Below are 23,729 nucleotides of genomic sequence, written 5' to 3'. Positions count from 1 at the left end.
CTTTTGAGGTCTGTGGGTGAAAATTCCCTTGCAACCTAGTGTACAGGTTTACTTTATATTGAAAAATCCAGTCTGGGATTGATTGAAACACTACCTGGTTGAGTAGAGAGGCTAGTAAGTCCACAGAAGAAAAACAGGACAGGAAAAAAAACTTGAAAAGTGAGGGAGAAATAGATTAAAATACGTGAATCAAAGGGAATAAAGACTAGATGTAAGAAGGCAAATTTCAGGAAGAGTAGATAGAAACAGATAAGAGGGAAATGGACACAAGGAGAACAGGATCAGAATAGCAGTGAGAGACAGGGGTGAGACTGTCTTGATTATTTTTATACAATATACTTGGCAAACCCTTAATTGCTGCTAGGTTGTTAAATTATTCCTCTATCTGAAGTATTGATCCAGAATTTTATTAGTGCACTGGGATTACATACATTATAAAGTTCCAAACTGTGTGATAACCTAGCTCAAGATTTAAGAGTACTTTATAACATCAATTCACCTACTTCCAATTTATTTTGGTACTCCTTATTTCAACTGTAACAAGTTTAGGATTTGTGAGTGCTAACTACTATGCAGTTGCTAGAGCAAGAAATTTTTAGATTTTATGAAGTGCAGGTCTCTGCTTAGCCCACTACTCTTGTGTCTTAGCATTATGAAATCATTTCCTAGCTTGAAAACACTTGAAAACAATAAGCAGGCATAACAGGACCTTTAGGAACTGAATGCCATCTTCAGTAGATTAGCTTCTTTTTTTTTTGCATCTGTCACACATGCCTACCTGCGACACCCCACACATGAGAAGAGTACAGTATATGAAGGCTGCTATATCAGGATTGCTCTCTGTTTGACTTCCTAAAATTCCTGTTGTTTTCATAACTAATTTTGTTTTTAAATCTTGTGTTCTTCTGAGAAGCATGAACTTCTGCTGTGAATAGATCTTCATTCACAAAAGTCAGAAAGATGCGTTCCAGTTTCCAACCCACCAGAGTTCTTGATTTTGATTCAATATGATAATCACAATCTGAATTCATATTTAGATCTTCAGATCCTATAGCGCTGACAGTCATGTGAAAAAAGTAAAGCCTAATGGAGAGAATTTTTAATGATTTCACATTCCATTAAGACAACAGAGGTTATTGGTTAATTAAGTTTCTTTGCTAAGTGAAGTTGTTTATATATGGCAACAGCCTGTAAATACTCAGAGAGCTCTTGCACATTTTACAAGGCATTTTTACAGACATAATTTTGGATGCCGAGAAGCTATAATTTTCTATTCTATTCTCAATACTTGAGTAAATTGCATATAGCTGCATTGAGTAAATTGCATATAACCTCAACATTGCAATCAATGTAAATCCCCCAGCCAATTCCCAATCAAAATGGGGTAAGTGTGCCTATCACTGGTTATGGCTGTTTATACCCCCTGTATGCCCAGTCCCTGAAAACTACACAAAAAAGTGCCTGACATCAGTCATGTAGTAAGTGGGGCTAATCACTTCTTCACAGTTAAGCACAGGCTGAAATTATGGTCTGAGCAAGAACTCATTACCCTAAAAATTGTGTAGCAAGAACTCTAATTTTTATAATGATTTATGTTTTAGGCAGCTGAGCTGGTAACCAGTGAGTTCTTTGAACAAGGAGACAGAGAAAGATTTGAACTCAAACTCACCCCTTCAGTAAGTTTTTATCACTTCTGAACTAGTTACTATCTTGAATAGGGTAAGAAAATATCATTGGGTTCATACAGAAAAGCTAACTGTATTTTGTATGTAAAGAAAAATCTTGAGATAAAGAAAAGCTTTGTCCAATAAGGACATGCATTTAGAGCCATATATAAAAGCTCTCCAATCAAATCAGTCACTTTTGCATTGAGCTCTTTTCCCTACTTTCTGTACCTATTCCCAAGGTTATTCTGTCAGTTAATTTTCTAAGCAACGGGTATTGTTTTCAATACACGGTATTCAAATAAAAAATCACCAGCTATGTATGGAAATCAAAATTATCAGATTTACTTTATGTTGCAGCTATCTGTGTTACTTGATATATCAAATGCTATATAGGTAGGTATACAACTAAACATAACTCTGTGACTGAAAGGATAAATTGGTATTGAGTGGAATATAGGAAGATGGGTATAAAGTCTCAAACAAGAACTAAGAAAAACAGCTTCATCAAGATTTTCAGTGAATTATTTTAAGAGAAAGCCCTACCCAGGTTAAATACCTCTAAATGTTGACAAGGCATTATCCAGAGGCAACAGAAGAAGGGTAACAGAAAGTATTCTAAAGAATTTAACTTACAAGCCATTCACAAATATGTTTATGCTTCCAAAAATTAAAAGACTATTATTCTAGTGGCTCAACTTGTGCTCACTTCAATAATACTTGCACATAAGCCTGTAGTGATGTAATGAAGTGAATTAAGTTAAAAAGTTTGTAGTAAATAATGCTCAGATACAATAAATGGCTTTTCACTTTGCATGCTGTCAGAGGTTGGGACATTAATAGATTTCTTCCCTAGAGTGGTTCTCTGTGTACATCTTAGAAAAAATGGTATCTGTAGTCCAGTAGAAGAGTAATTAGTCAGTCATGGTATTCACAGTTCTGAGACTGAATCTAGGCTTGAATAACTGCAAATACCATTCCATATAAGTGCCTTTCCTGCCTTGATATAAAATCTGAAAAGTGTGTTTCTCATGTTAATGAAACATAATAGGAGGTAATTTTATTTCAACACACACATTAATGTTACTGTCTTCAAGTAGCAATCAATTCCAGTGTAAATGGCCCAGGTCCACCAGCCTTAATAAATGCAGAGAAAGACAAAAGCCAGAGCTTTCTTCTGGACTCATGTTGGGAGATAAGGCCAGTAAATAATAGAGTTCATCAGTTCCAACAGCCGATGGCTAAAGATCAAAATCATGTAGAGCTTTAATATATTAATGAGGAATTTTTAAACAAGATCAAATGCTGACAAATTTCATGACATATCACTATGACAAGCCACCTAGATAGGTATTGCTGCTAGTTAGGCAAGAGAGTTGTTAGCAAGATAACGTGATCTTCTCTTATCTTGTAACTCAAGGATTTTTTTTTCTTGCATTGTGCTTATAACAATCTGAAAATTACAGGATTTTTCAAAATTATTTAAACAGCAAAGACTGAATTTTCCAAAAATCAAACCCAAGATTCTCATTTAACATTACAGAGTCCTTGAATCTTGCCTGCTGGTCTTATTTATACACTGTGTGATACCTGTGTACTAGAAAGAGCAGGCTACAACTAGAAGAATTCAACCAGACATTTAATGTAATGTGTGTAGTCTGGTGTTTCTAGAAGGTAGAAAAGGAAAGTAAGTTTTCTTAGGAGACATCAACCTTGAGATATGGGCCCAGAATAAGAACAGACTTTCTACTGAAAAAGACAGAAATATTTAAAACTTTGCATATTGAGAGGGTAAAAAAAAAAAAAAAAAAAAAATGGAGGCATTTGGTAAATGGTGTGGATGGGCCACTAGAAGGATGATTAAAATACTGTAGAGGGATTGCTGATGGACTCAAGTAATCTTAGGCAGAGTATGGAGAAAACAACTCATGTTCAAACTCTGCAGAACTTAGTTTCTTCCATCTCCTTTCAGCCAATAATCAACCCTCTTAAATATCAGCCTTGACCTCCATAATTTCCTCTCTGGGGGAGTGTGGTGAGCAGTGAATTAGGCTGTTTCCAGAGGAACAAATTGATAACTGCTCCCAAAATGGATCTGTTGATTCCTCACCCTTTGGATTCACAGACATGGCTGATTCTGCAGAAAAGGTCTGTAACTGGGAGGGAGGGAGACAGCCCAGATCCATCCCTCTTCATTTTGCTGAGCTGGAATATCCTATGTGAGAAAAGGGAAATTTCTACTCAAAGGTATCTCCTTTACATTTCTGCAGGAGGTTTCATACAAGCTCAACTCCAATTGTGGAGCATTTATTTTACATCACAGAATTATAAAATTCAAATATATTCAGCCTACAAATTGCAAGACATCATCGAAAATAAACAGTTTCTTTTTCATGCTAGACAAAGCAGTAAGAAGACTGCTGCAAAGATTGATTACGGTTTACAAAGTGTTCTGGTCGTGAGAATTTGATCATAACTCCAAAGTGCTGGATGATGTGTCTGTAAAATACTCCAGTGTCATAAAACATGACAGTTTTGTTCTCTTCTCAATTCAGGCCATTTTTGATCGGAACAGGAAAGATGAACTACCCAGGTTGCAGCTCGAGTGGATTGATAGCATCTGCATGCCATTGTATGAGGTAATTTTTACTTACTGCTCCTGTAGAGTCCAGAGAAGATTGTTTTTACCTCTCTAGGGAAAAAGAGTTAGCTTACAGTGCAGCCTTGAAGGCTACTTGAACACTTCTCTTTCTTTGGCTTTACCAAAAGTCTGAATTCTAAGCAGAAATCTTCAGATTCCCTGAAGGTGGTCATATCTGTAAACATAATTCCCCTCTAAGTTATAAAAGCTGATAGGGCAACTGTTTATTTTATTGTGTTTGAAACAAACTAATTCTCATCATGGCAAGCTGCAGAGTGCTCTGCTAAGGTGCCAGAGGGATAGTCTCGTTAGGTGCTGCTGTCAAACCTGACCAAGTATGTGTGACCCAAAGGGAAGTTCAAGGCTGAGTCTTTGCATTCCCTTCTGGCTCCTTTCCAAACTATTAAGGTGTTCTCTAGGCCAAGCCTTTAAGGTTAGTGACAAACGATCTGTGGTTTAACCTGTGTGCTGTTTAACCTGGGAATTTACTCTTTTAATCGTGCTTCTACATAGACTGCGTGAGTGCTTGATATAAGGAGTATAAGCTCTCAAGTACTACTTTATTAAGGCTGTAGATGATCAGAATAATGCTTCTCTTTTTGGATTAAACCAGCCTCAGAATTTGACTTGTGCAACATAAGGTTCACCATTTTAACTTTTTCTCTCTTATCTGTATAGAAAGCAGAGCTATGTGAGCAGGATGATAAATTGAAAATAACACTATAGAAAATCAACCATCAATAACTGTGTCTGCCAGTCTTCCTCCTCCTCACTGAAACCACACAGTGCTATTGGCACATTACACCAATAAAGACTGCCAGATTGGCCATTGATATCTGGGAAAACATGGGGATGTTCTCACTAGGCATTTTTGGGGAACCGCAACAAGTTCTCCCTGTTACCGCTGCACCCTAAACTGCCTCACGTCTCCAAGCGATGGATGGGTCAGTGATGATACAAAGCCAAGAGCTGGGAAGCAGGTACCAGCTCCCATGCTGACATTAAACTGATGAACTTGTGTGTGAATATAGCTTCCCTACACACAAACAAAAATGGATTAGCAGTTTCTTTTCATTTTATAGACCAGGTATGTCATCAATAGCATACAAGGTAATAAGGATGATATGTTTCCCCTGCTCTCTATACCTTGTGGTATATCAGGCTGCCACTGTGGCAACAATTAAGTGACTGCCCAGTCTCAAAGGCAACTCCTGTTGTGTAACATGGACAGCATGTACTTGTGTAAACAGCAAGGTGGGCTACTGCTTTGCCAGTAGATCCTGTCCCTTTCTTAGGTCATTCTTTGTCTTAATCTACAGCTTTCAAAAAATTAAGGCAACACAAGCACGGAAGAAGAATATAAATCTATATTTTTTAAAATACCAAGATCATTTTGGACAATGTGGCAGGGGGTATGGGGGGGCTGACATTGGACAAAACCTCTTTAAAAATAATGTTCCTTTCAATATAATAGTTCATATTACACTACGATGCATATTATACCAGAATTCATGATTTGTAATAACATCTGTAATCCAAAAATGTACAATAAAGCAGGAAGAGCTGATAATCAGCCCATCCTCTGCATGAGAAGGCTACATCTGAGCACTAAAGCTCTGGTTAGTTAGCTCCATCTTAGCAGGAGATCTCTGGGGAATATATTCACATCTGATTTCCCTGCTTTCTGCTGTCTTTGCATCATGCTGTGCAGCTATTAGCCTGCTGCTCAACAACTTAAAAAAGAGACACCATCAAACCTGGAAGTCATTGCAGCTCCAGCCTTAGGGGTAAACAGAAAACTTGATGTCATAGTATCACACTGCGGGAGATTCTCTCTTCAATGTGGAGGCAAGTTTTAATTTTCATATCCAGCTTAATCAAACCTCAATACACATATCACATCAGCAGTGTATTCAGGCATTGTAAATCCTCCATTTAGGGCTAGATAAACGCTACAACTATGGCCAAGTCCTAGATTTCTCTTCTTTCCAAATACATTCTTTAAAATTGTAGCCATTGTAATACATTGTAGGAACCACATGTGGGGAGAGAATGGGTTACATCATTACAAATGCAACATAAAGAGGCGGAGTGGCAGCTGACAAATTAGTAAAATCTTAGTGGTACTTGTGTAGCTCCCTAGCATATTGCTTATAAAAACCGTATGTTTGAAATAAACATTTGACACTCGTTTTGATACCAAAATTACATTAAACCATAGAGAACAATATCAAGGCTTTTGCATGTAGTTTTGTCCATGCTAGTGATTAGAAGTCCTGAATCCGTGTGGGCAGATCCCAGCATCCAGGGCCCTGAAGGGAACTCTGTGGGGAACACGTGTGTCCATATCAACACAGTTGCCACAGCAAGATCTAAGCCTGCGATCTGTCCTTTTTGACAACCATACGGAAGAGATGGTTCCAGCAAACTGAGTGCTGGCAACTCCCTTTAAAGTCAGACAGCAGATCAGCAGAGGCCCCTGAAATTTTCTTTGCTGAAATTAGTTCCCAAGAGTAGGTGATTCTTGGGAGCTGCAGATCTCTGAAATATGCAATACAGAAGGAACTTCATAGCCAAAAGTTCCAGGACTGGTCTGACACCACCCCAGTGCCACCAACAGTACTATAACAAACCATATCTTCTCCACAGTCCAAGCTTATGAGCTAGGCTACATACCAGAGAGGAATGTTTTATACTTTAAACAGTATATAAACTTTGCAGAGCATTTTAGAGAGTTATGGCCTTCCTAGTCTTATATTTTTTCTCAGTTCTGAAACATTCTCTGGGACTTGATCAGTCTTGAGGGGAGATTTGGCACTATTTCCTCCTTGTGCATCTGCTCTGCTCTCTACATTTCCTTAAGGGAGCTCAAGACAAGCCACTTTGAGATGCAGTTCTTCTCCCAAGTAAAGGATTATGAAGTCACCTTTATTGAGGGATGTGTATCACATCTCTCTGCTTACCTAGCTATAACTGTTTTCTGAGTTTGGCCCCTTTTTGTGAGAAGGTTTACAAGTGACTAGCAAATGATCAAGACCTGTGCAATTTCCATTAGCAATCCTGCTTGCCTGCCCCGTGGAATGCCCCAGAAGAAAGAAGGTCAAATATATCCAAAATGTGCCACATCACAAGCTAATGTGGAGCTTAAAGCTGAGTGTAGATATATAATGATAACTGGGGATATAAATAAATAAATATCAGAAATTATGCACAACTGAATTTCCCATATCCAAGAGTCTAAATTCCAAACCCTTCTGTGTTTGCTCTGCAAGCCTGACTGCTCTTGGCACAAGGTAAGCCATGGCTCTGCTCCCTTGCTCTTCCACATCTGCTGCTCTGTGTGGGAATCAAGCCACCTCCAATTTCAAAACACCTCAGTAATCAAATCTGTTTCCTTCACACTGTGGATCATAGGTTTGTGAAGATAAAAGCTTCCCAATTTTTTGTTCATTGCTTTTTATTACACTTGGGACATTATAATTTTATTGAATTTACTTTTTTGTTACTGTAGTGATCACTGATCAGAGTATTTTTATGTGACAGTGGAGTTTTTGCCTTGAGTAGCAGAACAGCCATCCATTTACTCTGAAGCTCTGATTTTAGAGGCTCTAGTTACACTTTACTGCATCACATTTACTCTTCATTCAAAAATGCCAGAAAGAAAAGCGTTCATCAGTAGAGATGAGAAACAAGCTTATTAGAATAATAATTTAGAAGGAAAAATGCAGGTTTTGGAACTGTAGAGCATTTCAAATCTACTAATGTAGCTTCAGTATGAAGTAATCATCCCCTTTTTGTTAGAATATTCTATAAAGGGGAAGCACATGCAACTTAAAGCAGAAAACTAAGACATCCCACTGAAAATAAAGCACTATGGCTACACTGACAGCTGCATTCACCACACAGAGCAAGTATTCTGTACTTATTTGGACACACACATTCACATAACAGGAAACAGAATTTTGATCATTAAGACACGTTACCTCTCTGACCTTCCAGTGAAGAAATGCTAAGTGTTTCAACACTAACAGATTTCTCTCCTGGACTCTCTAGTTTTTGTATACCTAAAACAGGATCAGTCACAGATTCTTCCCAACTCAGATTAGATTTCTCAGTGGGGAGCAAAGAGAGTGGGAGAGTGAAGGTCTTATTCTTTTTAATCATTATTTTTCTCACAAACAACATCAAAGCTTCAGTGATTCACATCAAACAAAAGATGCTAACAGAAGCCCAGCTCTGTTCACAGCATTGTTAGGCAGAGACAGTAACACTATGAATAGCAGGGCCAAAGGCCATGCACTCTGCTTCTGGGCAGATAAATACATAGTCAGGTAGTCAGTGACAATGACAGCAGCTATTTAAATTTAAGGGAGATGTCTTTAAGGAAGATAAAGAAGCTCATGGCTTTTACAACTTATGCGTGTCTGAGATTGCCCTGCTCACCTCTACCTTGGTGCTTCATTGAACTGCTCCACTTTAGTGCTATTTTTACTGCTATTCAAGATTTTCTTGGGTATTGAGAGCTTTAAACATATAATAGTATCTACAAAAGTGAATTTGCATTACTCCATCCAGGATTCTAGGGGAAATCTGGGAAGAGTAGAAACATTTATGTTTAGCTTAGAAAGTACTTTAAATGTTTTGAACAGAATGTGGAGGGTCAGAGTCCTTCTTTATCACATTGTTTGACGTACTTAGAAAGAAATCTAATCACTCTGTCTACAACTCCAAGAGCTGATATGCCTGTCTTCCTACAAAGGTAATGTCTAGCCTTGTAATTAAATCTGTCTTTAGAGTATGATGATGTAGCTGCAAAAGGATCTATTCTGCTTGTAAGCATACATTAAATGCACAGGGTATCATAAATCGTAGGGTCTCTACAAAGCACAGAAAAAATACAGAGAAATCTCCAACAATCATGGCTACCTCTGTGCTTTAACTTCTTTGGTTCAAGAGTTGACTGTGACACCTGAACTGAAATGCATATGCACACACAGTGATTTTTTTCCAGAAGTTTATACTCTAGTTACAATTATAAGGCAGGAGATTAACCTTTTGATATTCCTTTGTAGAGAAGGAGGAAAAGGCATTCTTTAAGAATCATGCTTATATTGCTATGTCCTCATGCAGCCCCTCCTCAGTTAACACCTTTCCCTCATTCCTTCAATTACAGTTTTGCAGAAGGAAATACTGTATAAGAAATTCAGGGTTTAGACCACTCCTCTAGAAGTCCTGATTGTCCATAATGGCCTGTATAGGATGGCTTAGTCCTTACACAGACAAAAGTCACTGGATGCAGCCAAAACTATTACTTTTTCCTTCAGATGTTTCTGTCTTCTCCATACAGTCAGAACTGAAAAACTTTTAAAATTATTTGATGAAGAAGAGCTTATCTGTATGAACATTTTGGAAATAGCTTGCTGTACCCACCATTCACCCATACCTGGGATTCTTGGTACAAAAGTCAGAGTACTACTGTTCTATCTTAAGTTTGCAACTAGTCAGGGGACGGGGACAGGGATAGCACAATGTAGTGAGCGGTTCACCATGAGCAATATATAGACATTCCCTGAAATATGTTCACAAGTTGAGAAGTTCTTCGGGGGGGGGGGGGGGGGGGGGGAGGAATCAGGACTAAGCTATTTGGAAAAATGTGCTCACAGGAAGCAATTTGATTGTCTCTGTGTAATTCTCATTGAAATCAGCTTCTCTTTTGTAGCATGTTGAGGGAAGAGGAGGATAACTTCCAATAGATCCTAAATACCATAAAGATGCACACTTTTGTCAGGGCTTATTTCTGACATTTGATTTGGACAGAGAGTGAGAGGTAATGCATCTATGCTTCCTGAGACTGCTTGGCTGACAAGGATTAGTAAGGCAGATAGGCTCAGGATGCAGTATGTGATACACTGTGGACTGAGGCTGCACAGGCGTTGGCAGATCAAATTAGTCTCACTTTCTGTTGAAATCCAGGGGGTAATATTATCCAAGAAAGAGCAGGTGCAACATATTCTGCTGTGTTTGCAAGAAATTTGCTTCAGAGGAAACTTAATCAGGCCAAATGCCAGTGCTGGGGGGGGGGGAGTTGGTAGCTAAGGATTACATTAGGAATAGGGGTTTCTCCCAGTGAAGAGATTTTGGCACTGCAGAAGGATCTTTCTGTAGCCTTGAAATAGGAATTCAACTAGGTTCATCACTTCTGTTGCCTTGTTGCTTGTATACTGATGATGAATCTAAACAAGGCCACCTGGAATGAATTCTCTTGAACTTTCAGAAAACTCAAATACCATGACCGTATTACAACTTCCAGTAATGGAATAAGCATCAGCAAACTATTTTCCTTACCTCACTCCCTTTTTTTTCCTACTTTTTTCTGCTACTTTTGTACTAACAGAGAAAAAATGTGTAGAATAGCTATACAAGAAAATAAAACCAGGAAAATAAGAAAGAATGCGTTTTGCAATTCCCTTCTAAGTCAGTCACTATTTCACAGAGTAACATGGAAAGGCATAGTTTTGGTGGTTTCAGAGCAAGGATTTTTGTGTCTGAGTATCACGAACACCTTTTTACAATGGGCATAAAGATCCTGATCTTCTTTTTTTTTTTTCCCAAGAGCAGGGAGGGATTATTTTTTTTGTAAATTAACGGAACATTATTTGTATTACTATCAACAATTTTAGGAATTTACAGGTTTTTCCAAATTGCTTAGAAAAGACATCAGAAACAAATACTTTTTCCCTTCAAACAAGAGTACTTCAACTTACTTCTCATATAGTCATCCTATGCCAGGAAGGTCTCAACTGAAAGGATGGATGATCAACAAAGATCTTTGGGAGAGGATAGACAAAACAACATTTGCCATTGACTTTAGTGAAGTTAAACTAAGTGAAGCTAGTGAAACTAAGCTTCACTAAAGGCTTTCAGCCTGATCTGTGAGAAAAAGTGAATAATTCCTAATACTACAATTTCTGTGGCTGTCTTATATAGAATTATCTGCCCAGTGTGTTGCGAAGAACATGCAGTTGTGTATGGAAATGTATATAAAGATCTGAGGAAATAGATTGAAAAGTTGGCAGATAAGGTAGAAGAGACAGCCAATAGAGGAAACTCAAATTGTACAGCAAATCTGAAAGAAGATAAATGGATAATTTAACAGCCATTCAGTTTCAAGAAAGACAAAGCACAAACTACATTGCATCAGAAAAGGACTAGAAATGATGATGGATGAAACGCTTCAAGTAAGTGTTTAACACAACAGAATAACAGTTGCCTGCAGAATTCCCAGCTGAGGGCAAATTCAAAGAACTAAATAAGGATATGAGACTGATATGGTTTGAAGAGTTTTTCAAAATCCATTTAATAGCAAGGCAGAAGACATTGATCAGTTGCTTGGTTAAAATGTTGAAAGGAAAATAGTTAGAAACATTCTGTCTCTTGCATGCTTTAGACATAGAATCAAAACCATAAACAGCAGAGCCAAACAAGAAGTTGTTTATGAAATAATAACTCTTCCTCTTCTGAGCAAACCCTTGGTTTCATGAAATTATTATGAACAGATGAATCATTTGCAACTATAGCAACACATCAGCTGAGCTACTTCAGTAGGCACCCAGTCCTTCAGTATTACTCTTTCCTTTTGACAGCACAGCATGGTCAGAGCACATTTAGCTACCAGGAGCTCTGTACATATTTTCTTCCCTGAAGTACCTGGCACTTTCTACCAGTGGAGAATCTTGCTTTATAATCATGCCTCTATAGTATGTATATTTACTTACAAAGGAGTGCAGCATTATTCCTGCTAGCATACCATCACCAGAAAGAAGTATAATGCTAATTCATTGTGGGAGAGCTAAACAATTGTGCATGTATTAGATCCCTTTCCAGTCACAATTGGCTTCCTTCCACACTGCTAACAATTTCTATAAAGAAGCTAGAAGAAACTCCTGTTTTCTATCAGGGAAGTTAGTAGCATATTCATTTAATCGAATTACATTTTTATGCATCAGAAAAAAATTCCCTGGCAGAAATGCAGAAGTAATGCACCGATGCATTATGTACTTGATGACCAGACCCCTCCTCAGTAAGCCTTAGAATGAATAAACAAAGTCTCCTTCAACTATAAGGAAATTGCAGTAATTTTATTTTTTTCATCAAATCATCCCTCTCCCAAATACAGTATTTTTTTCTGGAGCATAATGATTAAATATAGTCCTGAATCAGTAGGGCAAATAATTAATTCATATACGCAGTCAAAGGTTCATAGAAGTTAATCCCTATATCTTCTCTGGTTTACTTCATCTTCTGTATTCTACCTATAAAAGAATTTTAGCACTCTTCTTGGGTTTAGTACACAGGCACATATACAGAAATACTTTTGAGTTTTCAAAACAACTTCCATCAAGAATTTGTATTATGAAGATCAAATCTGTGGATGACTGCAGTACAGGTCCCTTTTATCTGAACTAATCTGAAGTTCAAGGACTTTCAAACAGATGGCTCACCTTTGGCCTACGTATTCTCACGTGAAAGCCACTTCAGCAAAACTCAGGAGTCCAATTCAGCTCTGCTGTAACTGGTCATGACTCTCTTGACTTCAGCAATGCTTCATATGCTTAGACCAGGTTTGAATTTATCCCTATGGCTTCTCGGTCACTAGTGCCCTCCCTTCCAACTCAGAAACTGCCTACATAATAAAAGTGATTCATTAGAAACCACTGGGTTCCAAAGTAGAGTGAACACTGAGACCTATAACTTTTTGATATGTGCTCAGTCATAAAAATGAATTTATATGGTCTTATTCCATAAACTCACTTTACAAACATTAGACCCGCAACCATACTTCCATGAGCTGTAATCTTGTCAAAGCTCATAAGTTAAGCAAGGTCAGAATTGGTCAATATTTGGATGAGAACCTCCGGGGCTGGGGGGAAAGAAAAGTATATACTCTGAAGGTCCTGCAGTGTTTGCAAGTTAGGACATACTTTGCTCCACTTTAAAAGGATTTTATATCAGTCTTAGAATGCAATAAAATGTTGTATTTGCTTTAGCAGTAGTTTAGACTGGCCGCATCTATGCTGCATCTTGGCTGTTTCAGCTAACATCCTTTCCCAAAGATGAAGCTGATGTAGCAGATGAAGTCCTGTCCCCCCTACCTTTTGACCTAATCTAGATCTACCAACAAATGCCTCCACTGCTACCCATCGCCCTCTCCCTGAAGGAGTTTGTTGCTACTTCCACTATTTCTGCATGCTTTATCTAGCAAAATATATCTAAGAAATACATCTCTATACCCAATAAAAAACACTCTCCCCTCCTTACCTTCTCCCATAAATAGCTTCCTCTGAGTATTTCATCCTCTCTCCCTTTTGAGCTCTTCCATCAGGGAGCCCTGCCCTTCTCCCAGGAGCACACAGTGTATTGCTGAAGTGCCTTTAACCTTTCCTTGTACTGGAGGAGCTATACCTTGTGAAAGTATGCTGTGGGCAAAGCAGTATATAGTCACAAAAGACACCTAAATAATTGAAGGTGGTAAGAAAAAGTCAGTGCTATGCAGTAACTTTCTGAGAAACAGCTTAGTCAAGCATCTGAGGTAATATATGGATGCAGAAGGGAACTGCAAACCTATCTGGCTTTTCCTACCACTGGAGCACACAGCTGCCAGCATGACTGCTCTTCCAGCACGCTTTATCGCTCTGCTATTAAGAACAGCTTTTACAGAAAAGGGGATAATATGGGAAAGGTCACCAATCCTGTACCTACTGCTGTGCAGCAAGTCAGCTGCACTGCAGTGGGAGGACTGCAAGTGGGCACCGAGGTCCCAGGCAGAGGCGGGGACTCCCCTGGGCAGGGGTTCCCTCACCCCGGCCCACAGCCTGCCTGCTGCACCAAGGAGGGGCGAGGAAAAAGGGAGTCTCTGGAGCTACGGGTTTATGTGGTGGTATCCTGTGTCAGACAGCTGTTGAAGACCGAACCTCTTCCTGCTAAAGCAAATAATCAATTGGGCGTTAAGAAGCTGGATACCAAATTAGACAGATCACTAGCAAAGCTGTTCGTAAGAGGTATGCATCAAAAATAGTGTCATGGAGGAGCAGTACATCAAGGGGTTCTCATGCAATAAAATGGAAAGTAAAAAGTGCAGCCAGGAAGTAGAAAAGCTTGACTAGGTTACAGCCAAATAAACTTAAAGAGCTTTGGGAATAAATTGGTGGTTTAATCCGGATCAGGAACAGGTGCCATGAATGTAATTCAGTAAATGGTCGAGAGCCTGCCAGAAGGGAGAGAAATGTGTTGCTTTTGAGATAATTTCCCAGAAGCTTCATAAAAGAAAATTGATTACTGGAGTTTAATTATTAAAACAGGGCCAGATATATAGTAATCAAATGAGTTTTTAATTACATCTCAACCAGAAATAAAATCAAATTTGTGTACTTTGTATCAGAAAAGTCCTACTAAAATGCTTTGGTAGCTGGAAAAAATAAAATAAAAGCTAATTTCCATAGGAATTATAGTAGTTGGTTTAATTAAAAGACTAGATCAGAATGAAAGGGTCCCAAAGTGAAAGGATACTAAATACAGAAGCAGTGGTTTAAACATCAAATCGATGTCTGAATAAAGACATTTTATAAACCAAGTGCAAAATCTGCACTGTCAAGTGTCCCTAATCTAAATTAATGTGTAACAAAATTAAGTTTCTTAAAATTACACTATATATTTTGTAAGTATTCCATAGAATTAATTGCTTGTGCTATGGTAAAAATTAATATCAAAGACATGGTTTATTGTTTCCTAAATACTCTTTTTAATTTATTCCATCAAAGTTAATTTTATTAATTAACCATTCTTGTTATTTGCCTGGTGACTTCTGTTGCACTGGATTATTAGACTCTGTAATATGCACTTAGGTATATATTTCTAAGAAATATATTTATTTACTTTTGGTTTTAAAATTTGTTTACAGCTTATAAGGTACAGTGATTACTGTAGAACTGTGTGGGTGCTTCTGGAATACATTCCCAATCTACTTGGGCTTCTGGTCTCTGCTGTAATCAATGCAAAGCTGATTGCTCCGAGCACTCACAGACCCCTGGCACTGTACATGACAGGGCTGTCTCCTACTGTAAGAATGTGGCACATATGCCTAGGCTGGAGGGACAGGCACAGCAGCAAGTCATGCCCAGACCCCTGCATTTGCTCCCTGGCACTAGAATTGAAAGCATCATGGTCTGTGGTCAGCCTTGGCAAAAAAAAAAAAACAGTACAGAAATGACACAGATATAGCCAAGAGCTGCACAGCCACACTGAGCCAGTCCACTGTCCCAATGAGCTCCTTCTCCTCTCTGTTGCCTGCAGCAGGTATGGGTTGCTGGTGTAGCAGTTATGCCAGGAACAGCCTGTGCTGCATTTTGTGCTTACAGATCCTGGGGCTGACAGGATGTGAGTGCGGAATGCTGTCTTTGTGCTTAGAGATATTTTAAACACATTGATTTTTAAACACTGATTTAAACTTTTTAATTTTTTTTTTTAATTTAAAGTGTATATTGGAAAAATACTTCACAAAAACTTTTTCAAGATTTAAGAAATACCAGTAAGCTTAACTGACAGTGGAGGTATACTGCCTTTGCACAGAAAGGATCTGATGAATTGCTGTCAAGGGTTGAATATCTAATGTTGGTACCTCTAGACACTGAGTTAGCAGTGGTAATGAAGGTGCTAATGATAACAACAGTGAGCTTTTCAGGTGTTTATAATGTATTACTGCCCCTCTGGTTTGGACTCTGCCAAAACAGGTTTGGAAAATACACAATGGTGTGAAATAAAGAGCTAAAAATGGGTTGCTCTGAGGCGCGGTGATGGGAATGTTACAAATCCATGTCCATTCTATCAAATGAATGACTGTCACCAGCTAGCAATACTGTATGTGACAGGGACTACACTAAACTCTGCCTTTTACCCCAGGCCCAAGGTTACAAAATTGTCCACCCAGTCTGTGCCATATTCTAAGGAAATAACTTCAGGTTGATTTGCTTCAAGTTCCACACAAATCAGCTTCTTACTCATGGCGTGATTTTTCAACTGAAGTCAACTGAAATTGCAAGTTTTCAGCACATCTTAAAATCAGGCCATTAACCCTTAATTATCATATAATAGCTCAATTAAAAATCTACCAAGACTTACTTCAGTAGCTAACCAAGCTCCCACGACTTGCAGACTAGCTATAAAAAAAATCCAGTTCTTTAGTGGTGTCTGGGCTCTGGGGACCACTTAAAGTGGTTGCTGTTAACCCTGCTATTTAAAGCAAATAATAAAAATTATCAGCTGCAAAGGTACCTGCTTCCCCTTTCCTTTCTTTTTCCTTATACTTTTCTGCACTTGTAGAAGAAAAACTTTTGCTGTCTTCTCTGTCAGTACCTTTTTTTTTCTCTTGCACCAACCCTTTATTTCAAATGACAAATACATAGTTTCCAGGCTATCATGGAAAGCATGATACCCAAGTCTCATCAAATCCCACTTCTTGCTAATCAAAAAAGCTGCAAAATAGTACTCCTCTGTCCTGAAAGGGCACATTACATGACCGCTTGGGAGGTAACCAGCTAATCCTTTCTTCACATCTGGGTGCTGCTGTTAATAAGGTTCTGTCTCTCTTTAATGTAGGGACAAAACCAAGTGAAGCACTTGTGGTCTTTCCACATAAGCATTTGATACTAAAGGGGAAGGTAAAATAAACTTCTAGCAAAGATGTGCAGGAATTGTATAATTTTGGGGATGATTCAAAGCCAGCTGAAACCAAATAAAAAATTCTTACTGGCTTCTGTGAGCTTTGGACTGGGTATGTAGAAAAAAGGTAATTTCAGTGCAATCTAAAAATAAAAGGTTTTTTTTCCCTTTATTTTGAGCACACAGAAATGGATTTTTTTGCCAGCTTTGAAACACACAGTACAGTTGTGGTTTACTCATCTATAGAAAATAAGAATCTAGCACTGGGGAGAATCTAAAGGTTATTTCATCTTTGTCCAACTCATCATCTAACCAGTGGGCCTCCTGCACATAGATGCCAGCAATCAAATAGCCTCAGACACTTGGAGCATACCTCAAAAGGACTATCTTTAAGGATTACAAGGAAGCTAAAATAATTGAGCAATAACTCTGCCACCTTATGTGCTTTTTTTTTATATTTTTGGTGGATTACTTAAAGTCTCAGGTAAAACAAGTAAGATAAGATTTCAATCAAACAATAAGCTTTACGTACACAGGAATTTATAGCTGGGGGTGAGGAGGCTAGGGGTATGGTGCAGATTAAACACTTTCTGCCCTGTTACTCCCTGGACTGTCCATTGCAGGACTGGAAATATTGTCAATGTTTTTTCTCTCATCCTCTTTTTTTTAAATCTTCTTCCAGTGTCTAGTGAAGTTGAATGCAAAACTGAAGCCTATGCTGGACTCCATTGCAGTAAATAGAGGTAAATGGGAGGAGCTGCACCAAAGAAGACTTCCTTCTCAGGCAGCATCCTCATCCTCCTTTTCCTCTAGCTTTACCATGTCTCTCAAAGACATAAATTAAGCCTGCAAATGTCAGTGTCACTTTACAGTAAGAGCTGTCTGAAAGGTTTTCATAAACTTAGGCTCACCATTTTTTCAAGAAATGCTTTCACAGATATGCTTGATTGAGTGGATATTATCTTGATGGCAGCATAGTTTGCTTTTACTGGGAGGCTTAGGGGGACTGAAAGGAAGGCCTGCGGTGAGATTGCGCTGGTATCTGGAGTGACACAGAAGACTTAGCACAAGAAGCATTCATTCAGCTCCACTACATTTCAACTGCTGCTGTAAAAATCTGTAAAGCTGACAACAGACTGAAATATAAGAACTTACAGCTTAATAAAATTAATAATACAGAGCAGAACTGGGATGCAAGCTGGTCAATTCATATGCAAGGAGCTGCAGGAAAACAGAATAGTATGTAATTACATTGTTGTTTTGCATCTCTTCGGTACATGTTATGAATCAATTATGCCTGCTTTTGTGATGTTCCTCTCTCACTCTTCCCTCCTCTTTTATGCCTGAATGTTCTGAAAAGCCTGCTTTGTATTCTAAAGAAGTATTTTTTTACAACAAAGCTTCTTAGTGATTGATCAGGGCCTTTAGAATTGCCTACCTTTGCTACATTTAAAAACAAACTTTATTATCTTTAAAAACACCAACCTGTCCCTGCTTCCCTGAGAAATTCATATTAACAATGCAGTAAATTTCTCAGCAAGGGGAAGTTTGCATAACGGCAAAATATTGCATGGTAATTTTAGAGGTTTGGGGGTTTTTTTCTTTTAAAAAATGCTCTTTTAACACATTCATTTTTTTTAAATTACAGTGTCCCCTAAGGAAAAGTTTAATGGGCTTTAATGAAAACAGAATACAAATAAAAAAGGAAATCTCTTGCCTTGTGCTTCAGGTTTATATTACATTGAAAAGTAGACCATGGATAAGACTTTCCAGGGTAATTTCCAGTTGAAATCAATATTTTGAAATGGTGAGGAGGAAGAATATCATCATACTGGACTGACTACCTCTTACTTCTTTTGCAGTTCTTTCAGTACAATTTGAGATGCTACTATTACAGCTAGTACAGCACTAGTCAAGGCTCACATGTAGATGTCTGTGGTAAAGGTGTTCATAAAAATCTAATCAAACATGATAGGTTACAAAACCAAACCTGTCTAGTTCTGTGTGATGACGCTAGTGTTACCTGATAGTTGGTCCCCTTCCACTAGTGCAAAGATCACTAGTGTAGCAAAACTGTGATCTATGATTTGAGGGTGCTTTCTCTGCTGTGTGACCGAGCACAAGAGGAGTCATGTTGCAGTGCTTACGAGTTCCCATTCATAGGGAAAAAAAGCCTTTGTACTCCATGAAAAATGGGATTCTAAATATAGGGTTGTCTGGCAGCAGAAATTAAAGCTGAATTCAGCTTAGTTTTACACCTGTGCCAAACTCCATTTACTTCAGTGGAATTACCTTGAACTGGCACCAACTTAATGGAAATCAGAACCTGGCCCAGCTGACCAGATGCTAAAAACAGCTTTCCTCCTTTCTGAGGAAAGTGAGTTGTTAGCGCCTTTGAAAAGCTGACTACATCTGTCTGACAATCAAACAGAAACAACAAATCTGCTGATCGCTTCTTTAAAAAATAAATGCAACAAAACAAAAACCCTCTGTGCTACTAATCGTGTATAGGTGAATAGCTGGAAATTTCAGTACCACTGCAAGCCAATCTGTTAGTACGCAACTGAACCACATCACCTTCTCTAGCAGGAAGAAGCAGGGAAGGAGCAGAAACGCAGACTGCACAGCAGTGAATACATGCACCAAATTGAAATGTTTCTGCCATTATTTTACCACTTCTTTCTTCCCTGAATAAAGACAGATGCAGGATAGTAAGCAGCAAGCCATACAAAACTTACAATATGTACTTTATGGGAGAAACAGATACTAGGAACTGACATAGTACTGCTGGCAGATACACATAGCTTTCCTGAATTTTGATATAGCATATTGCTAAGTATAACATAATTTATAGCGCATACCCTACAGCTTCCCCCAAGGTTGAGTCTCCCCTCATTTCCTCTCCTTTTTATTGGCTTCAGTGCGCTGTTGCCCATGGCAACACCCACTGGCAGGGATGGGGATTCAGCACCACTGCAACCTGACATACAGCTGAAGCTCTAACAATGTCAACCATCAATCAAATGACTGTTTGTAATTGCCTCCATCTATTTCTCCTGTCTTTCGGTATCTTTGCTATTGTGGGTCAAAATTCAGAAACTGCTGACTAATGTTATGGTTCTGTTCCTCCATCACAAGGAATAAAATGAGAGAGCACGGCTAGATCGTTATCAAATTGTTCCCAGGCAAAACGAAGTAACCCTACTGAAACCAGGGGGGCACAGTAGTGCATCTCACAACAGCATTCGGTCTCTGAAAGTGATATAGCTCAATCTTAAAAAAAAAAAAAAAAAAAAAAGGAAGAAAAACCTTAAGACTTTTTTTTTAACACTTAGCTTAGGAATCAGCAAAAGACTTGCATTTTTGAGAAGAAAAAGAAGATTCTTTGTGGAAGCACGCAGTATAGTAAGGAAATGTATTCCAAGTTTCTCATATTTTAAGATGGTGGAAAACACTTTTTAGATAGTGCTTACAAGCTTGATAGACAGAAATTGTATGCACTTTTCATTATTTCTGATAAGGAATCATTTTCCTAGTACTTCAGTCAGTTTTGCCAAACTCCTCTGAGATGAGCACAGGAGAGATGACTGCGTAGGTTATATAATTGGCATTCTCCATCTTTTACTTGTTTCCCTGTCCACTGCACAAGGACAGATCAAAACCCATTGAAATCAGCTTAGTTCTGCGAGTGCATATAAAACACAGGTCCACAAGAGGCAAGGACAAATTAGAGGGCATGTGGAGAGGAGGACGGAGCAGTCACTGTTACCCAGAACAGCGCTAGTAAAGCGCTGCTTAGCCTTTCCCTGGAGATGCTCAACATATCAGGTCTGCCTCAGCAACAGACAAGTCATCGCTTATTTGCCCCAGCTGTCAGTGGAAATTTGGCCTTGAATGATGGCTCTAGCATTTATAATTCTAGTGCTAAAAGGCAATGAACACATGGACCATCCATAGGATCACAGGGGCTTCATTCTCCAACAAAAGGGCTTCAAGCTGGTTCAATAGCAATGCCTTTTTTTCTGGGTGCCCTACTGACTAGTGTTAACCACAGCCTGAATTCAGTCAGGTTTCTTGTCTCATGAATTACAGACCATGAGGTTTCACAGGAACCAGCCACCAGCCCTCACTTCATCAGCAGACCTGGCTCTTCATACCCATGCTCAAAAATATTTCAGGCCACCCAGTAATTCCACTCAGGATTCCCACCTGTGAGACTGCTTGCCAAAACCAACCTTTCCTCATAAAAAAAAAAAAAAAAAAAAAAAAAAAAAAAGGAAAGCATTACCCCTAGCATTACATGGGGTAACCCAAAAAGAGCCTGACATTCAAATCCTACTTGATTTGGAGTAGGCTTTCAAACTGCAGGTGCACCTTCCCCACCAGCCTGTGGGGAGTCACAAGGGTGGGCTCATCTCCTGCCCTCCTGTCAAATTCCCTTACATGGGCTCAGCCAGGAGTCAGAATGCCCACTGGGTACAGCCCCAATTTCTGCTTCCCTCCTGGGAGATGCACAGAGCAGATGGGCTTTGGTGGAAGAGATCAGGAGGGGCTCCTAGGTATGTCCTCCTGGATTAAAGCAAAGCATCACCGTGCAACACAACACTGTGACCCCACCAGGAAATCACTGTTCAAGGCAAAGAGCACCTGAGGTAGAGGCTGTCCTGTCGTTCAGACTGAAGGGCTTCCCACCTCCCGAGAACGAGACGTCCAAGAGGTGTCTTTGGCCACAGTTTGAGTAGTAAAATCAGACAATGTCCCCTAAAAGCGCCCCATCATTGTGCCTTTCTCCCAGCCCGCAACCCACAGGTAAAACAAAACAGCTTCCTAACGTGATCAAGATGTAGATATCTGCTTCGGTCAGGACACGGTTTTGCTCCTGCTCCTAAGCACAATCACACCTACAAGGTTAAGCAGCAGTAGCTCACAGAAGTTTAAACGGGATGTGTTATGTGGCAACTGGACACTAAACTCCCCAACGCAGCTCTGTCACAGCCAGCCCCCACTATCTTCAGGGCCAGGGATCTTGCAGAGAAGGTCGTTAGTATGTTTTCTGCCCTGCAGAAAATAACTGTAGAGTAGGTAAGTGTGTTTCATTTTAGCTCAGGTATTCCTTCAGATGGTGTTCTTGGTACAGCTGCTACATTTTTCTGGATTGGTGACCTTGCTAACTGCTCCTTCTTATAGTGCACTGCAAGCTCATAACGTGCCTGTAGTTATCAACAAAGCCAATACTAGTACTCACAAACTATTTTTGAAAACTGCAACCAGCAGTGCCTAATGTAATTTGTAATATTTAGATGAATTAATCCTATTAGAAAAGTAGGAGTGTTTCAGTCTGCAGGCCAAGTACTTATTTTCCCTTCATAAAATTGAAATAATTTTAGTTATTGGTACATTGTTTATGCATTGAGTGACATTTTAGAACAGGTTTATTTCAAGGTTATGTAAAACATATTAACAGACACTTTCAATGCTTAAGAGTGTTCTAAGCAAGAAAATGTAGAGCAAGATATTTTCTTTAATGAGCTTTATCAAAGAAACAGATTTTTAAGAGTAAAATAATGTGAATGGTTTCTAACAGAACAATGAAATGGGAAGTATAAATCAGCTGAGAGACCGCAGAGATTTCCATACTTGAATGTACCAATATTGGAACACACCCTGTATATTGCTTGTTACCTTTTCTTTCTTGAATTATTTTGTATTTAATTACCAATTTATAAGCATGTTGGGCACCACATTTTAGAGTTGCGTGGGGAATACCATTATAAGCTCTGAACTTCTGCCTGTGGGAAACAACTGACACATGCACAGAAATGCAAGTGAATCCTACGTACTTTCCAAATGTGTAACTTAAGCCTTCTGCATCCTTTTCCTTTTTGCATTTTAAGACCATTACCCTGTTTTGCTTAGTAGATCGAACAATGCTGATTCAGCTTTTTAAAGCATGTTTTTGAAATTAACAACTTGGTTTTATTGGTTTCTCTAAAAAGAATAAATAAATAAATACTTTTAATGGTTTGCTGTGATTTTTTTTGTTATTTTTATTTGAAACTCCCTCGTTGGGATGAATCAGAGCTGTATCTACTGGTTATTGCATCATGCAAATAGAAGAGCAGTGAAAACACATGCGACTGAGCAGCTCAGACATGAGGTTTTGAAACATAACCCTTGCAGAACTCATGCCTGGTGTCAAACCTAATTTTGCTGGATACCCTTGGCATTAGTCTGCAACAGCCAGAAACCAAATCTGTCTGGCAACTCGAACAGACTTATTCACATGTACAGAAATTACACGGATTATAGAGTCTGTGACAGTGGACATATCAGTGTTCAGAAATACTGGGGGTAGGTGTGATTTTCCACAAGAGCCTTTGGATCTCGACAGGCTGCAATGGGGACGTTCTGTGTTCAAAAAGCCCAAGACAGCAATGTAATGCTGGCCTATGTTCTAGGACTGCACGTTTAGCTTAGAGCCTGCTTTTACACCACCACTTGCTGCCTAAAAGAACTATTACATGACATTTAGAAATAAATTAAAGGAGTTGATTTTGGTTTTACTCTATTCTTTTCAGCGGCACGAGATGCTGAAACGGGTCAAACGCTGCTCCGGGCGGTGGTTTTGGGCGGCGCGAACCCTTTGAGCTGGTGTGGAAAGGTCACCAAACGGCCCGTTCCACCACTCGGGAGATAAAGCCACGAAAGGG

General features: G+C 39.0%; 1 protein-coding gene across 1 annotated transcript in view; it reads left to right on the top strand.

Annotated features, from left to right (window-relative positions):
• Positions 1-22,980, top strand: part of PDE11A (phosphodiesterase 11A) — a 137,022-nt gene extending 114,042 nt beyond the window's left edge. The window contains exons 18-20 of the mRNA XM_033010958.2: positions 1,602-1,676; positions 4,220-4,303; positions 17,702-22,980. Of these exons, the coding sequence (XP_032866849.2) occupies positions 1,602-1,676; positions 4,220-4,303; positions 17,702-17,863 (321 nt within the window). The 3' untranslated portion in view covers positions 17,864-22,980. The remainder of the gene's footprint in view (positions 1-1,601; positions 1,677-4,219; positions 4,304-17,701) is intronic.
• Positions 22,981-23,729: the final 749 nt, after the last annotated feature.

This window comes from Tyto alba, unplaced genomic scaffold, assembly GCF_018691265.1.
Source record: "Tyto alba isolate M040663 unplaced genomic scaffold, T.alba_DEE_v4.0 Super-Scaffold_7, whole genome shotgun sequence".
Classification (NCBI taxonomy): Eukaryota; Metazoa; Chordata; class Aves; order Strigiformes; family Tytonidae; genus Tyto; species Tyto alba.
The sequence above is the reverse complement of the archived record's forward strand: the minus strand, read 5'-3'. Positions and strand labels throughout refer to the sequence as shown.